This window comes from Aulonocara stuartgranti (assembly GCF_965226115.1).
Source record: "Aulonocara stuartgranti genome assembly, chromosome: 3".
Lineage (NCBI taxonomy): Eukaryota > Metazoa > Chordata > Actinopteri > Cichliformes > Cichlidae > Aulonocara > Aulonocara stuartgranti.
The window spans coordinates 64,846,513-64,860,714 of NC_138941.1; the positions used below are offsets into that span (position 1 = coordinate 64,846,513).

General features: G+C 43.0%; 1 protein-coding gene across 1 annotated transcript; it reads left to right on the forward strand.

Moving 5' to 3' along the window:
• Positions 1-2,149: 2,149 nt before the first annotated feature.
• On the forward strand, positions 2,150-9,080 carry LOC309703180 (Fc receptor-like protein 5; the record flags this gene model as incomplete). Its single annotated transcript, XM_082527888.1, has 4 exons — positions 2,150-2,180; positions 7,951-8,211; positions 8,291-8,536; positions 8,611-9,080. The coding sequence occupies 4 exons, from the start codon at positions 2,150-2,152 to the stop codon at positions 8,739-8,741; spliced, it is 669 nt and encodes a 222-aa protein (XP_082384014.1). The 3' UTR covers positions 8,742-9,080.
• Positions 9,081-14,202: the final 5,122 nt, after the last annotated feature.

Below are 14,202 nucleotides of genomic sequence, written 5' to 3' on the forward strand. Positions count from 1 at the left end.
CTGACGAACTGAAACAAATGAGCGTTCTGTGTGTGCAACAGCGTGACAAACATTACCTGTCCTTAACTCCAGGAGTAGTGTTGGTCATAGCTGCTAGCTCACTGGGTAAGGCCGTCATGGGTCTGTAGCTCTGTCACCGTTTTAGGGAACATATTTAGTTTTAAAGTAAGTTTCCGGGCTTTTCCTGCCTTTCTGGAGGGATTATATTTCACTAAAAACGATCTAATATGCATGTCCACATAATTATGCATTATTAGTGGGGGGTGGCTGTAGCTCAGGTGGCAGAGCAGGTCAGCCACTAACCAGAAGGTCGGTGGTTCGATCCCAGGCTGCACCCTGGCTGCATGCCAAATATCCTTGGGCAAGATACTATGTTGCCCAAGATACCATGTTTGCCTACTGGTGGTGGTCAGAGGGCCCGGTGGCGCCAGTGTCCGGCAGCCTCGCCTCTGTCAGTGCACCCCAGAGCAGCTGTGGCTACAATGTAGCTTGCTATCGCCAGTGTGTGAATGTGTGTGTGAATGGGTGAATGACTGACAGTAAAGCGCTTTGGGGTCCTTAGGGACTAGAAAAGCGCTATACAAATGCAGGCCATTATAATATAGATAATAGATATATAATTATAATAAAGAACATACATTAAGAAGCAGATTATATTAGATTTATATTTTAAATAAGACAAAAGTTGGATTTTACAGCAGTAAAATGATTGTATCTCTACAGTTTAAACATGTAATAAGCTTTGCCCTGCACAGAGTGGATAGTGAAACAAATGGAATCATCATAAATACATTATTTCATATTTATTACTTCCCCCTCCTCATTGCTTTATTATTGTAGCTCTAGTAATAATTAATAATGTAAGGATTCTGGATCAGCACCATGATGCCCATAGTATATACAGTATTCTGAAGAAGGTCTAAAATGTCACAGTGTGTGCATGTGTGTGTTTTATTTAGATGGATTTTTAAAAAAAATATTACTCATGATATAATATTGTCCAGACATGGCTGGTAAGGACATGGGGAGGAAACAGTAGGAGCTGTGTGAGACTACTAAAGGCAGTGCTATAACATTTTTCTGTCATCATTTAGATTAAGTGCTGGAGTTGTTAGGTGTGGATAATTAGATTATAGTTTATTGCAATAGCAAGTTGTGCCTTGTTCTCAGATAGACAGCAAGTGGAGAGTGATATATGAAATGATGGGATGGAAGAAGAGAAGCAAAGAGTGATTCACAGGCAGAGCCTAAATTATTTCTCACAGTTTTTCGTTGCCTTATGGTTCCAAGCGCTGTCACCAATCTTTGCATTTTGTTATTATATCATGACACTTGTTTAATCAGCTACCATCTCTCCTATGGACTTTTTACTGTCTACAGTCTCAGATCAGCACAGCCCTGCCCTCCAGCACTATCAGCAGCAGGAGCAGCAGAAACCCCTTAACAGCAACATTGTACCCATCAGGTAAAACATCGGCTACGTTTGCTTTGCCTTGTTGCCCATATTAGATTCTTGATGAATGTGTGTTGTTGTTATTCAGCCTGGTTCAATGTGCCCCTTTTTAACTTTGAGCACGGCCCTGCAGAGAGGTGCAATCGCTCAAACAGCATTCACACTACGCCTCCGCTCACTTCCTCTCAGCCGAACCACGGTCAGTTACAGGAAGATGCAAGTTGTTTCCACGAATCTGCAACACGACCAACACAAGTCACGTTTAAGAAAATCTTTAAACCAAAATCACTGGTCATTCAGGTTCAAAAAGAAAAGTTTGCTCACAAACTCATAGACATCATACTGTCAGTGAAGGCATCACACAGGTACTGAGATGTGTTAATTTACCTGTATTTATTTTTGTCTGCGGCTTCCTGAATTATTTCAGCCACTCACAATGCTTGTTTGAACATTCAGTAAAGGCATCACAGAGGTCTCCATGTTCCCTTTTATGCCAGCTAATTTTGTTGCTTTAGAGTTAGTTATTGTTCAGTTTGACCATATTAAAGCTTTCCCCCTCCTCTTTGTTACAGTTAAAAAGAAACCGTTGCTTTGAAGAAAAACCACAACAGTGGCATCCTTTCACAGAGGAAGAGGGTCTGACTTTAAGTGACTGTGAACTGGCCAAAGTGTTGCGCTGATATCACCAAGAGTAGGATGAAAAACACATACCTGCTTTGGCTGCTCTGTAAGTACACTTTAATGAACAGGATAGAAAATAAAATGCATTTTATTGTCACTATACACGTGTACAATGAGATTAAGAGCAACTCCTACCCAGTTCAGACATGTAGAAAAAAAGGGGGGAGGGGTAAGGGGAACAGTTCTGCAGCGCTATATAGAAATTTCAAAAGTAAATAAGGATTTTATATTTACAGTGTTGGTTATTGCACATATTAAATCTTGCACAGTAATGATCAACTCAGTGTATAGAGGGGCGTCCTTGGGTTTGGGGGTTAAATTGTGTTGTCAGTGTAAGATTATGGCTTTTGGAAACTGTTCTTGAGTCTATTAGTCTTTTTTCTAATGCACCTGTAGCGCTTCCCTGAGGGTAGCAGGTTGAAAAGGTCAAAAACAGATTTGGAGCTGCCCTTGATGATGTCTTATGCACTGATGAGGCAGCAGGAGGTATAAATGTCCATCATGGAGGGCAGCTGATGATCCTCTGTGGGGCTGAGTCTAACAGTCTGGGTCTAGTTGGTGTGAAGTCTTTATCCAGGCTCATGTGAGAAGTGGGGGGGGCAAAGAGTGACCAGTTTGGTGATGAGAAAGTCAGGATGAGAATGATTGTACTGAAAGCTTAGCTGTAATCCACAAAGAGCATTCAGTTGTAGCTTTGCCGCTGCTCTGGGTGGCTCAGCACAGAGTGGAGAGCTACGACAATGGCATCTTCTGTGTTTCTGTTCGCCCGATATGCAAACTGTTTGGAGTAGAGGTCTGGGGGAAGATAGCCCTTGATGTTCTGAAGGACTAGTGTCTTGAAGCATTTCACCAAAGTGAGGGCCACAGGACGATAATCATTCAGGCTAAGAATCCATTCAGGCTCCATTGTTTCAACATTTGGTGTAGAATCAGAATTGTTTTAGGTGACTTTTCGACGAGACCAAGAACAGGATTGATTAGAAATACAGATACATTGAATTATAGGTGAATATGCAGAGCTCATAGAGATGTAAGATATGGGAAGCTGCAGCAGTAAAAGTTAGAATCAAGTATTAATAAAAAGGTTTTGCCATCTATTAAGTAAAATAGCTAAAGTAATTGTACTTATTCTGCTGAATCATATCAATTATAATATTGGATTATAAATATTTATTTACTTATTTATGGTTGGAATAAATTACATGCTGCTGAGGTTCTTTATTTATATCAAAATAAGACCATAAAGTAAGTAAAGATTTAAGTCTTAAATATGATGGATCTGAAGTTAAAAATTGCAAAATAAAGAAATACCTGAATGTGATATAAAGTGAGGAGCATTTCCGTTAAGTACTCAGGTAAGTGTATTGTCAATATCTTTTTTTTTTTTTTTTCTTTTTTGTGTCCCGTTTGGATCTATAGCCATCAGAATTGTTGTCTTGAGGCCAAGAAAGATGCCAAGCGGATTTATTTTACCAAGTGGATCATCATGGCCTTGCCATATTGGTCCATTTGATTGACCTTTATTATAATTATGAATTTATTTTATTTTCAGTTGCAAACGGGACAGACATAACTGTGGGATAGGACAGGGGGAAAGAATGAAAGAAAGAGGGGGAGAGAAAGAAAGAAAACCAAAGGGGAGAAGAGACGGTGAGAAGGGGGGGAAGAGAGAAAAAAAAAACAAAACAAAAAAAACAAACAAAAAAACTCCTGGGTCACCTGTATGGGGGAAAAACAAACAGAGGAGACAGCAAACAACAAAGAGCAACATAATAATAGAAAAAAAAAGCACCATCACAATAAACTAGCTAGCCATAGATATCAATAGTTACTAAATAATAAACGATATTGTGCAACACGCAAGATAGACAGCGCACAGTGTGCTTTGAGGCAGCAGCCAAGAAAGCTTTAGTCCGCGTCTGTGAATACCCATGTGTACACCTGTGTGCATACCTGTGTGGATCAGCATGCTTGCATTCCAAAGGTTTCTCCATGTAATGATCTGCTAGGGAGTGTGGGGAGCCACAGCCCTGTCCTCTATGGTATGAAGCAGGTATGGAGGAGATCAAAACTCCAGACATCCAGGGGCCCCCAGAACACAAGAGACCAAGGAAGACCCACAGAGGGGCAGCTGCGCCACTGTCCCAGTAAGAGCTAAGGAGAGTCCCAGATGAGGGCTCATTCAGCAGCCGTGGAGCAGAAGCCAGGGGGAGTTGCAGTGACGCGCCCATGAGCTCCGCCGGCAGCCAGCTGTGCCTGAGTGACCGAGCCCCAGGCCAAGAGGCCGGGGCACCCCACCTCAGAAATGGCCCGAGCGAGCCCCAATAAGCGGCCGCTAAGGAGTGAGCCGGTGTGTACCCGGACGCCCACCTCCAGATACAAAGAACCACCAACGCACCGACACCTGAGGGAGTCCGCCACCGGCAGGGGAAGTGGTGGTGGGTGGAGATAGGCCTCCAAACCTTGGAGGGCCCGAGATGTCCCCAGAGAGGTGGCGTCTGATACCCAACCTGACATATAGACACAAACATACAGGCACACACAGATACAAACATCCATTCCCACCCTCATGCTCTCATGTGCACTTCACACTCAACCGACGTGGAGACAGATATAAAGAGACGCTGTACACACGATCACACTCCCCAAGCGTACTCTACAAACCAGGTCTAGGTACCCTTGCCCCTGGAGGGGGGAACTGCACCCAGACCCAGGTGGTGTTACCCTTTTCCCTGCGGTGGGGAGAGGCAGACCGCCCCGACTCCGCAGCAGCAGGGAGGCCCCACACCCCAGACCGCAGCCGGACGGCCAACTCCTCCTAGCCCCCCCGCTCCAGCAGGCTGCAGAGAACCGGGGTGAGAGAAGACTCCAAACCTCCCTCCACCCGCTCATTGTAGTGTTGATGCATGTGTGTTCTAAGGTGCAATTAAAACCCAGGAGGGCATGGAGCTACCTGCCAGAGAGCAGCAGGTAAGCGCATAGTCCCTCCTGTTAGCCCTCAATGTCTACGTGTATTTAAAATTGAGAGGTGGGCAACGATGCCAGGGGTGAGGTGTACACCCCGATGGTAACTTGGACTCCGTGTAGCGTGCCCACCCCCAAGATCCTATATGTATGTGTAATGAGGGTGTGAGTAATGTGAATGTCTAAGTTGTGGGATAAAATTGAGGCAGAGGCAGCCAGAAGGGGACAGAGGGGGGGGTAGCCTCCTCTGCACCCTGGTGACATACCCCTACTCCTGGCCCTGCATGTGTGGGTGGTTGTGGTGGAGCGGGAGGAGGGAGGCAGCTGGAGATGGGGAGGGAAGGAAGGGAGGGGCAGGTGACCCCTCCCTGGGGCCAGCTCCCCCGCTGACCCCAGTAGGCACTCCCATACTCCGCGACCCGCCAGGGAAAAGGGGGCCCAGGCCCATCCAGACCGGGGCCCAGCGCAGCAGCGCCCCCCCGGCCCCACAGAGCCCGGGACAGTCCACCCAACCCCGCCATAGAGAAAACTGCACCCACCCCACCATCCACTCGTCTTCCAGACTACATGAGACAATAGACGCCCAGGCTGAGATCTTCCTCCACCTCTCCTGTATCTCCCCCTCCTGCAGAGAGTTCCTGAGGGGAGGAAAGCTCCTGCAAGGTGTGACAATCTCCCCCACCGGTTGAAGAGCCCCACAGGCGGCTCGACACACCGGCGGCACCCTGCGCCAGGGATGGGCCCCCATGCACCCACCCGCCCACAACCCCGGCAACACACAAACCAGGACCCAAGGCCCCGAGGCCCAGCCAGGGCCCCGGCCCAGAGATGGAGCGCCCCCAGACCCTCACGCCCATCCCGGACCCACCCAGGGGCAGACAGGCTACCAGGTCAGTAACCCACGTCCATCATCACAGACCCTCCCCTAGCCCCGCTGCACGCAGCCACGAGGAAATAGTCAGAAAAGAGCCCCCAACCGGACATGACCGCTACCCCGGGTTGAGCCCCCCAAGGAAGATGCCTCCGGGGAACCCCCCGACGCCCTAAGCCTGTCCCTTCCCCCACACCAATCACAACATTGAAGGCGGGACCAAACTATGACCCCCCCCACCCCCACTAGGTGATGGAGCCGATCAAAGGAGCCCAGAGCAATTGATCTGATGTGGTGGCCGAGGCTGTATCAAAACTAATGTAATCTAATAGATAATTTCTATATTGGTTAGAATTAAGATTGTTTTTATTTTTCCAGTTCATGAGGACAGTTTTCTTGGCTATGCATAGGGCAGTGAAAACCATATGGGCTATATTGTTTTCTGAAGTGACATTATCTAAGCTGCCCAACAAACACACTAAGAGGGAAGTTGGAATGTTACATTTCAGACACTTTGATAAGTCTTCACATATCTCGCGCCGAAACTTCTGCACTGGTGGACAGAACCAAAGAGCGTGGATATAATTGTCTGGTGTATTGTTTTGACAGTGTGAGCAGTTGTTGGAAGATGTAAAGCCCATCTTGAACATCCGATGACCTGTATAGTGCACTCTATGTAGTATTTTGTATTGTATTAATTGCAGACTGGGATTTTTAATCAATTTAAAAGTGTTTAAGCAAATCTGAGACCAGAAGTTTTGGTCTAAGCTGACTGATAAATCTGCTTCCCACTTTGCAATAGGAAGGGATATTGATTCATCTAATTTAGAAAGTGTTCTGTATATTTTAGATAATAATTTGGGGGATTTAAGAGTAAGGAAATGTGCCGCACTTGGTGGTGTTTGTAATTCAACTTGACTGAGGTTAAATTTCTTTTTTATTATGGATTTAATTTGTTGATATTCTAAAAATCTTTTCTTGTTGATCCCATATTGTGCAACTAGTCTGTCAAATGGGATAAATTCTGTTCCCTCTAATATATGTTCTAAGTATTTAATTCCTTTACAACTCCATTCTGGGAAATTAATCATATTATTGTTTTGTAATATGTCAGGGTTATTCCAGATAGGTGTACGTTTGCATGGGATTAGTGAAGACTCCGTTATTTTTAGAAACTCCCACCATGCTTTCAGAGAGAAGCTGATGTTGATACTTTTAAAGCATTCATGTCTTTTGATGTTTGAGCTAATAAATGGTAGGTCTGAAATCTCTAGATCCTTGCATAGTGCCTGTTCAACATCTAGCCAGGGCTCATCTAGGAAGGTATGTTTTGACCATTCTGAGATGAACTGAAGCCTGTTGGCTAAGAAGTATTGGTGAAAATTAGGCAGATCTAATCCTCCTCTATCCTTGGTTCTTTGTAGCGTTTTTAAGCTGATACGCGGGGGTTTATCTTTGTATTGTCAATATCACTGATGATATTAACCACACTCTAGCTGAGAACACAGCACTCTGTGTAGGAGATAAAAGAGAAAACTGCTTCTTCCTCTCTCTGCTCATCATTGCGTAACTCAACCAAACCCATGACGTCTGTGTTCTCCACATTCTGGTGGTTTTCTGTTTTCACTGGTGTTTTGTTGAATGTCAAACGCAAAATAACCTCAGCATCATTTCTCTTCAGGTCTCTCACTGCTGAGCCACTCGACAAATCAAGGTCAGTCCATTTAAACTCTAAATGAATTATACCTCTGGCTATTTTTAATGTTTTGCTGTAGCATGATAATTATTACAGTAATTGATGGCTGAAGCCTGCTGAATATTTGACCTTCATAAGTATGAAGGAAGTATATTCATCCTTAAAAATTCCAGATACACAAAACCTATCATTTCGCCAGAGGAGGCAGACTGAGAATTTTGGTGGTTCTGACAGATTGCAAGAAGATCATTTATTTTGTGTGTTTGTTATAAGTCTTCCTCACAGCTCGTCTGACTGTGAGTCCCAGCAGCTCTCAGTTCTTTGAAGGAGACTTTGTGTCTCTGAGCTGTGAGGAGGACGACAGCTCTGCTGGATGGACTCTGAGGAGAAACACAAGCAGAGACACCAGAGCTGAGTGTGAGGAGTGGGGAAAACCAGCTGGTTCTTCCTGTAACATCACTGGCTTCCACAAATCAGACAGTGGAGTTTACTGGTGTGAGTCCAGAGAGGGTCCCATCAGTAACATGGTTAGCCTGACAGTCACTGGTAAGCTGAGTGTGTGGAGTTAGTGTTGATGAAGCTGTGTGTAAATGGATGAAATGCTGTAGTTTGTCTCTGTGTTGAGGTGGATCAGTGATCCTGCAGAGTCCTGTCCTCCCTGTGATGGAGGGAGATGACGTCACTCTGCTCTGTAAAACAAAGACCACTCCCTCCAACCTCCCAGCTGCTTTCTATAAAGATGGCTCCCTCATCAGGAAGCAGCCTACAGGTCACATGACCATCCAGCATGTTTCCAGGTCTGATGAAGGCCTCTACAAGTGTGACATCAGCGGTCATGGAGAGTCTCCATCCAGCTGGATCACTGTCACAGGTGAGGAGCTTCACTCTGATTTCACCTCTTACTTCATCCACATATTAACTGAACAGGTGGGGTTCTCTCTGCAGGGAGACCTACAACCACAACCTCGCCCACCACTTCTACAAATATGCCACCTACCTCTGCTTTGTCCCCTTACTCTACCACCCTCCATCTTGTGATCAGAGTAGTCTGTCACCTGGTGGTGTTCTGTCCATAATTCATCTCCACTTTCATCGTGATGTCTCTATATCGAGGCAGAGCCAAAGGTAACTCCCTGAGTCTCCTCGATAATTTATCATTATCATTTATGATTGCTTTTGTATTATTTCTCTGATGACCTCATGTTACAGAAAATGACTATCCCCATGGCAACAGCAACCAATGCTGAGCAGAGATTGTGTGAGGACTATGATGAAACTGGGGCGGTGACCACTGAGCATCAGTTCTAAGCTCATGCTCCATCAGAGGGAGTTCACTGTGACTGAATTACATGCGATATCATAACACCTGGCTTTGCTCATGTGAACTTTATGAATAAAGGTTTTCCTTGTTGACATCCTGGTGTTGCTTTTTTCACATTTTTGTAGTTTTTAAGTTTTATGTTAGTGTCAGTGAGAGGGAAGATATGCAGGCTTGATCGAGAACAGCATAAGCACATGTAAGAAGTTAACATAGTAGTGAACCCACACAGACTCCTTTTCTGCTGCCTCGTATGTATGTTTTTCTACAGACCCAGGCTCTATTTTAGCCGTCTGTTGTGTGGTTACTCTCAGCTGCAGTACTCGACTTTCAGATCTGTGTTTCTGATCTGGTCGCATTTCCCCACACAACCATGTATAGAGTTTACAGAGAATGGTCTGAAAAGAGAAACCCGATGTTGAACTGTGTTCCAACTCTGAAGGTGATGACAGTCTGCTTCTCCTCTGTTTTATTTACTGTAACTGAATCAATGAAAACAACCTGAATCACAGACACAGTCCTCAGACAGGGATAGAGACCAAAGTTGAACAAGTTTATCTTTTGGATCAGAGATGAGCTTGTCTGAGGTAGAAATGATCAAATAATGAAGGAATAAATGTTCTAAGGTTCCTGTTGAACATGTGATTTCATACTTATCAGAGATGAATGGAGTGGTGTTCTTGTTTCCCTGTGTTTATTATATCTTTAAACCGACCTCATGATGTTTTAGCACTCTTTACAATTCACTGACTCTCAGCTCCCTGGAGTTCCTCTAAATGTTTGTTATTAACAGTTTTCAGGTGTGAAGTCACAAGCTTTCTTTCTCAAATTTTCTAAAAAGAAAAAAATGTGTTTAGGTATTTTTCCCCCCTTTTTTTTAAATCACAGTGTTGTTTTACTGCTGTGATAACTGTGTTAAAATGTTAAACTAGGCTTGTTTACACTTATCCAGCCATTGGCAGGAATTTGAAGAGGAAAAACAACACAAGCAACATGCTGACTCATCTATGCATGTTAGAGCAGGTTAAAGGTTTGAGTGGTTTGGCTGTCTACTCTATCACATAGTAGAAAGTGTACTCAGCTTTTCTTTTTTCTTTTCTTTTTTGTGATTTTTGTGATTTGAACAACACACAAAAAATCAATTGTACGAAATAATATTTACAAACCAAATGTCATTTAAACACATGGACACAGTTTCAAATATGACCCACTTGTCATACTGATGTTTTTTTGGGGTTTTTTTGGTTAAAAAGAGACTTTTAAAAAAGTGTTCACTCACCTACAGACTGCAGTGTGTTACAATGTTACAATGCAAATCAGAAACAAAAACACGACTTTGACAGAATTCATCTCGCACACTCTAAGGAGTGTCGTAGTCTGAACGAAACAGAGAAGTTTTAGTGAACAGCTCTGAGAATATGGGAGGAGGAAAGTAGGGCGAGAGTAAGTCTTGTAATTCAAGAAAATTCTGCTTACAAAAAAGAGGGGGAAAGAGAAAGCTACGAAAGCTACGTGTATGTCTCTTGCACCTAAACAGAAGAGCAAAAGCAGGAAGGAAGTCGGCTTTGCTATTTAAGTACCACAAAAAATAAGACCAACAATGGCTTATGAGGAGACTCTACAGTATAACCTGGTGTTGGGGTTCCTCTTTTCTTTGCGATGCTAATCGCTGCACAGAAACACCAGCTGGAGTCCTGTTAAACAGTCCCCTCAATGCTTCTAAAGGAAACTAAGTGTCACTGCAGGGAGCGCCGTTGTGTTTAAGGAACGGATCCAAATGCAGACCATATAATATAGTAAAAAGAAACAAACTCATAACCAAGATTAAATAGAATAAACTAGACTTAAAACTCAAGGCAACCTGATAACAATACAAGAATTTAACATCCTTTCAATGTACCTAAGAAATCACAAATATAACAATCAACTCAAAATGCTAGGTCACAGATCCCAGCCCCTGACACTAAGAGGGTGACAGGCAGCCAAATAAGATCACAGTCTCTGTTTAATATGTTAAATATTAAAGTTCAGGAAATGAATTCAAGTCACTGCTCCTTAAGTTGGATCTGCAAACCTATGTATCATGGGATTCACTTAATTTTCACAGAACTTCAAAGATGCCTGGAAGGTTTTTACACAAATGAAGCATGCAGATAGGGATGGGTATCGAAAACCGGTTCTTGTTGAGAACCAGTTCCCACTGTTTCAATTCCTTGGAATTGTTTGCCATTTTTGCAAACGATTCCCTTATCGATTCCAGTCGCCCCGAATGACGTCACCACGTTGCGGAGCGTCATTTACCTGGCAGGAAACATGGCGGCTCAAACGCTAAAAAGTTTGGTTATACTTTACAAGAACGGATGACAACAGGGCAACTTGCAAAGTAGATATTTCATTTAAGGGAGGAAACACTACGAATATGCAAAAGCATTTGCTCACAAAACACGCGATGACCTTAAATGAATGTCGTGTTTTTAATTCCGCTCTGGACTCGTGAATCTCAACCCAGCAGCAGCGGTAACGTTTGCACGTCCTCTCCCGTTAATGCGGCAGGTAAATAATCAACTAACAGTGCATATTATGTTAGCGCGATCTGCCTTATCTGCCATTACTGTGCGTTTAGGTGACCATGATGAGAGAGACAGAGTCTGGCTGGCGCTCGCTGGCAGTTCTCGCTGCAGTCTACCGGTAGCGTCTCCTTTCAAGCCAGAATAGACTAATGTTACCGAGCAGTGACTAAGTTTGTGGTCAAAGGCTTGCACCCATTTGCCACAGCAGATGCTCCCGATTTTCGGTAAGTGAATGTGTTTAATTGTAGGCAGGGACATTACTGGATATTCTTGTGTAATTGCTACAGAATAATTTATGTTATACTTTGTTATTGCTACAGAAGAATATTTATTTTATTATTTTACATTTACAATTTTTTTTCCTGGGGACCCTGTGACACCACATTGAAGAGCCGTAGGCTGTGGATCTCTTAAGATCTCACTGCTGGGTTTGTAAGGCCATGTTACTCCTAAATTTCTATCTTGTTCAAAGAGAAGATATAAAACAAAGTTCTAAGCTAATCGACCTTAGTGTTCTCCTTTTTTAAAAAGAATCGATAAAGAATCGAATCGTTAAACAGAATCGAAAATGGAATCGGAATCGTGAAAATCTTATCAATCCCTAGATGTTAACCTCGCAACCTGCTTCTAGCCTTGTTCAGCCTGTTTGGTGTTGAAGCATGTCAAAGGTCAAACGAGATTACAAGGTCACACCACAATAACTATGAATAATAATTATGGTATTTTGGTTGAAAAGGATGAATAGCAGTATGTAGCAACACATTTATTGTATGTGCAATGAAAGGAAATGTGATAGACATTTTCTGTTGTTCCTTTAAAGTTATCATATAAGTAACAACATCCAGGCTGTTCAGCTTTCAATGCTTTGTGACTGTGGTATTTTAATGTCTTATTTCATCAGTCTGAAACTTCCTCCTGCTCATGTTCAGTTCAACCAGTCTGTTCAGACAATATTCTAGCAATAGAAAAAGATCTTACACAGAAATATCATTGCTGGAGAAACAGTCAGTGGAATAAAAGTGACACTAACAACATGCTGATCCCTCGACACAAGTTAGAGTGACTTAAACATTTAAGTATTACATAATTAAAACAGTTGTTGATTTTTTTACATTGTTTTCTGCCCTTTCAACCCTGGAAGAACTGATTCAAAATACACTGATATTCAACTAAACTTTAAAACTTCAGCAATGCAAAATTTGAAATACCATAGATGAAGTAAGCTGCTCTTACACAAACAAATATGAAACACATTAGATGCTCAGTTTCACTCACATGTAGCGTCACAAATCCCAAACAAAAACAAGAGGACTTCAAGAGAATCCATCCATGACAAATGGAGAGTTCGTGACATGACTGTAGTCTGAACTGAACAGAGAGGTTTCATCAACAGCTTTGTCTGTGGGTGGAGGAAAGAGGAGGAGGAATTCTGCTGTCGTAGAGGAAGAAGCTTTGACTGCAGTTGTATGATATTAATCTAAGTGGACATGTGTTATAAAGAGTATGGGTTGAGACTAGCACTACAAAACAGCAAAAGAGGGAGACTCTGTTACTTTAACTCTGTTTTTGAGTTGGTGGCGCCAGTGTCCGGCAGCCTCACCTCTGTCAGTGCGCCCCAGGGCAGCTGTGGATACAATGTAGCTGCCATCACCAGTGTGTGAATGTGTGTGTGAATGTGTGTGTGAATGGGTGGATGACTGAATGTAGTGTAAAGGGGTCCTTAGGGACTGAGTAATGTGCCATACAAATACAGGCCATTTATCATTTACTATTTAAAGAAGAGACTGATTATAAAAAATATAGCTGATGAATTTTGTTGACGTCTTGAAGACTTCAGAGTCATTTAGCCTCAACTCTGAAACATCTCTGAGAAAGGATTGTGGGAAACACTGAAGAGACATGACCGAGGAAGCTGGTTCTGTTTTGTATCCAGAGTGCAGGAAGTGCTGCAATCTGCTGCACAGCTTCCAACCACAAAACCATCATGGTGACTCAGTATTTCTCTGCTGTCTGACAGGGACAGGCCTAAACTGTGATTTAGAGTCAAATGCATTTAATTTCCCTTCTTATTCACACAAGGAATTTTTGCAGTTATGTTTTACTAAATACTAACAGAGCAGATTGCAGATTTGTAGCCTGAGCTGAAAATCTTCTTCAGTCACCTGGAAAATCAGACCCAAAAACCTGACTTTAAGAGAATTTATCTCTGGAGAGAAAACTGTATGCAGTCTGAACCAAACAAAGAAGTATTTTGCGAACAGCCCTGAGAACATGAGAGGGAAGGAGGGCGTGAGTAAATCTTGTGATTTAAAGCACTTCTGCTAAGCAAGAGAGGAGAAAGAGAAAGCAACTGAGATATCACAACTTCTGCACATCTTCCTGATCCATGAAATGGAAATATAAATTCTTGATTATGTAAATACTGGAACACAGCTTTGCTGTTGTGCAGAACAAAAGTCATGAAGTCCAAACTAAACTTTCTTGATGTGACTGGTTATTGTTGTTATGACCATGAATAAAAAAAAATCCCACATTGAAAGTTTATTTATATACAAGCACCTGCAAGCAGTGGGGAGGACAAACTCCCTTCATAAAATATGGCGGAACCAGACTCGGGGAGGAGAAGCAATCTTGCACGAATATTTGAGG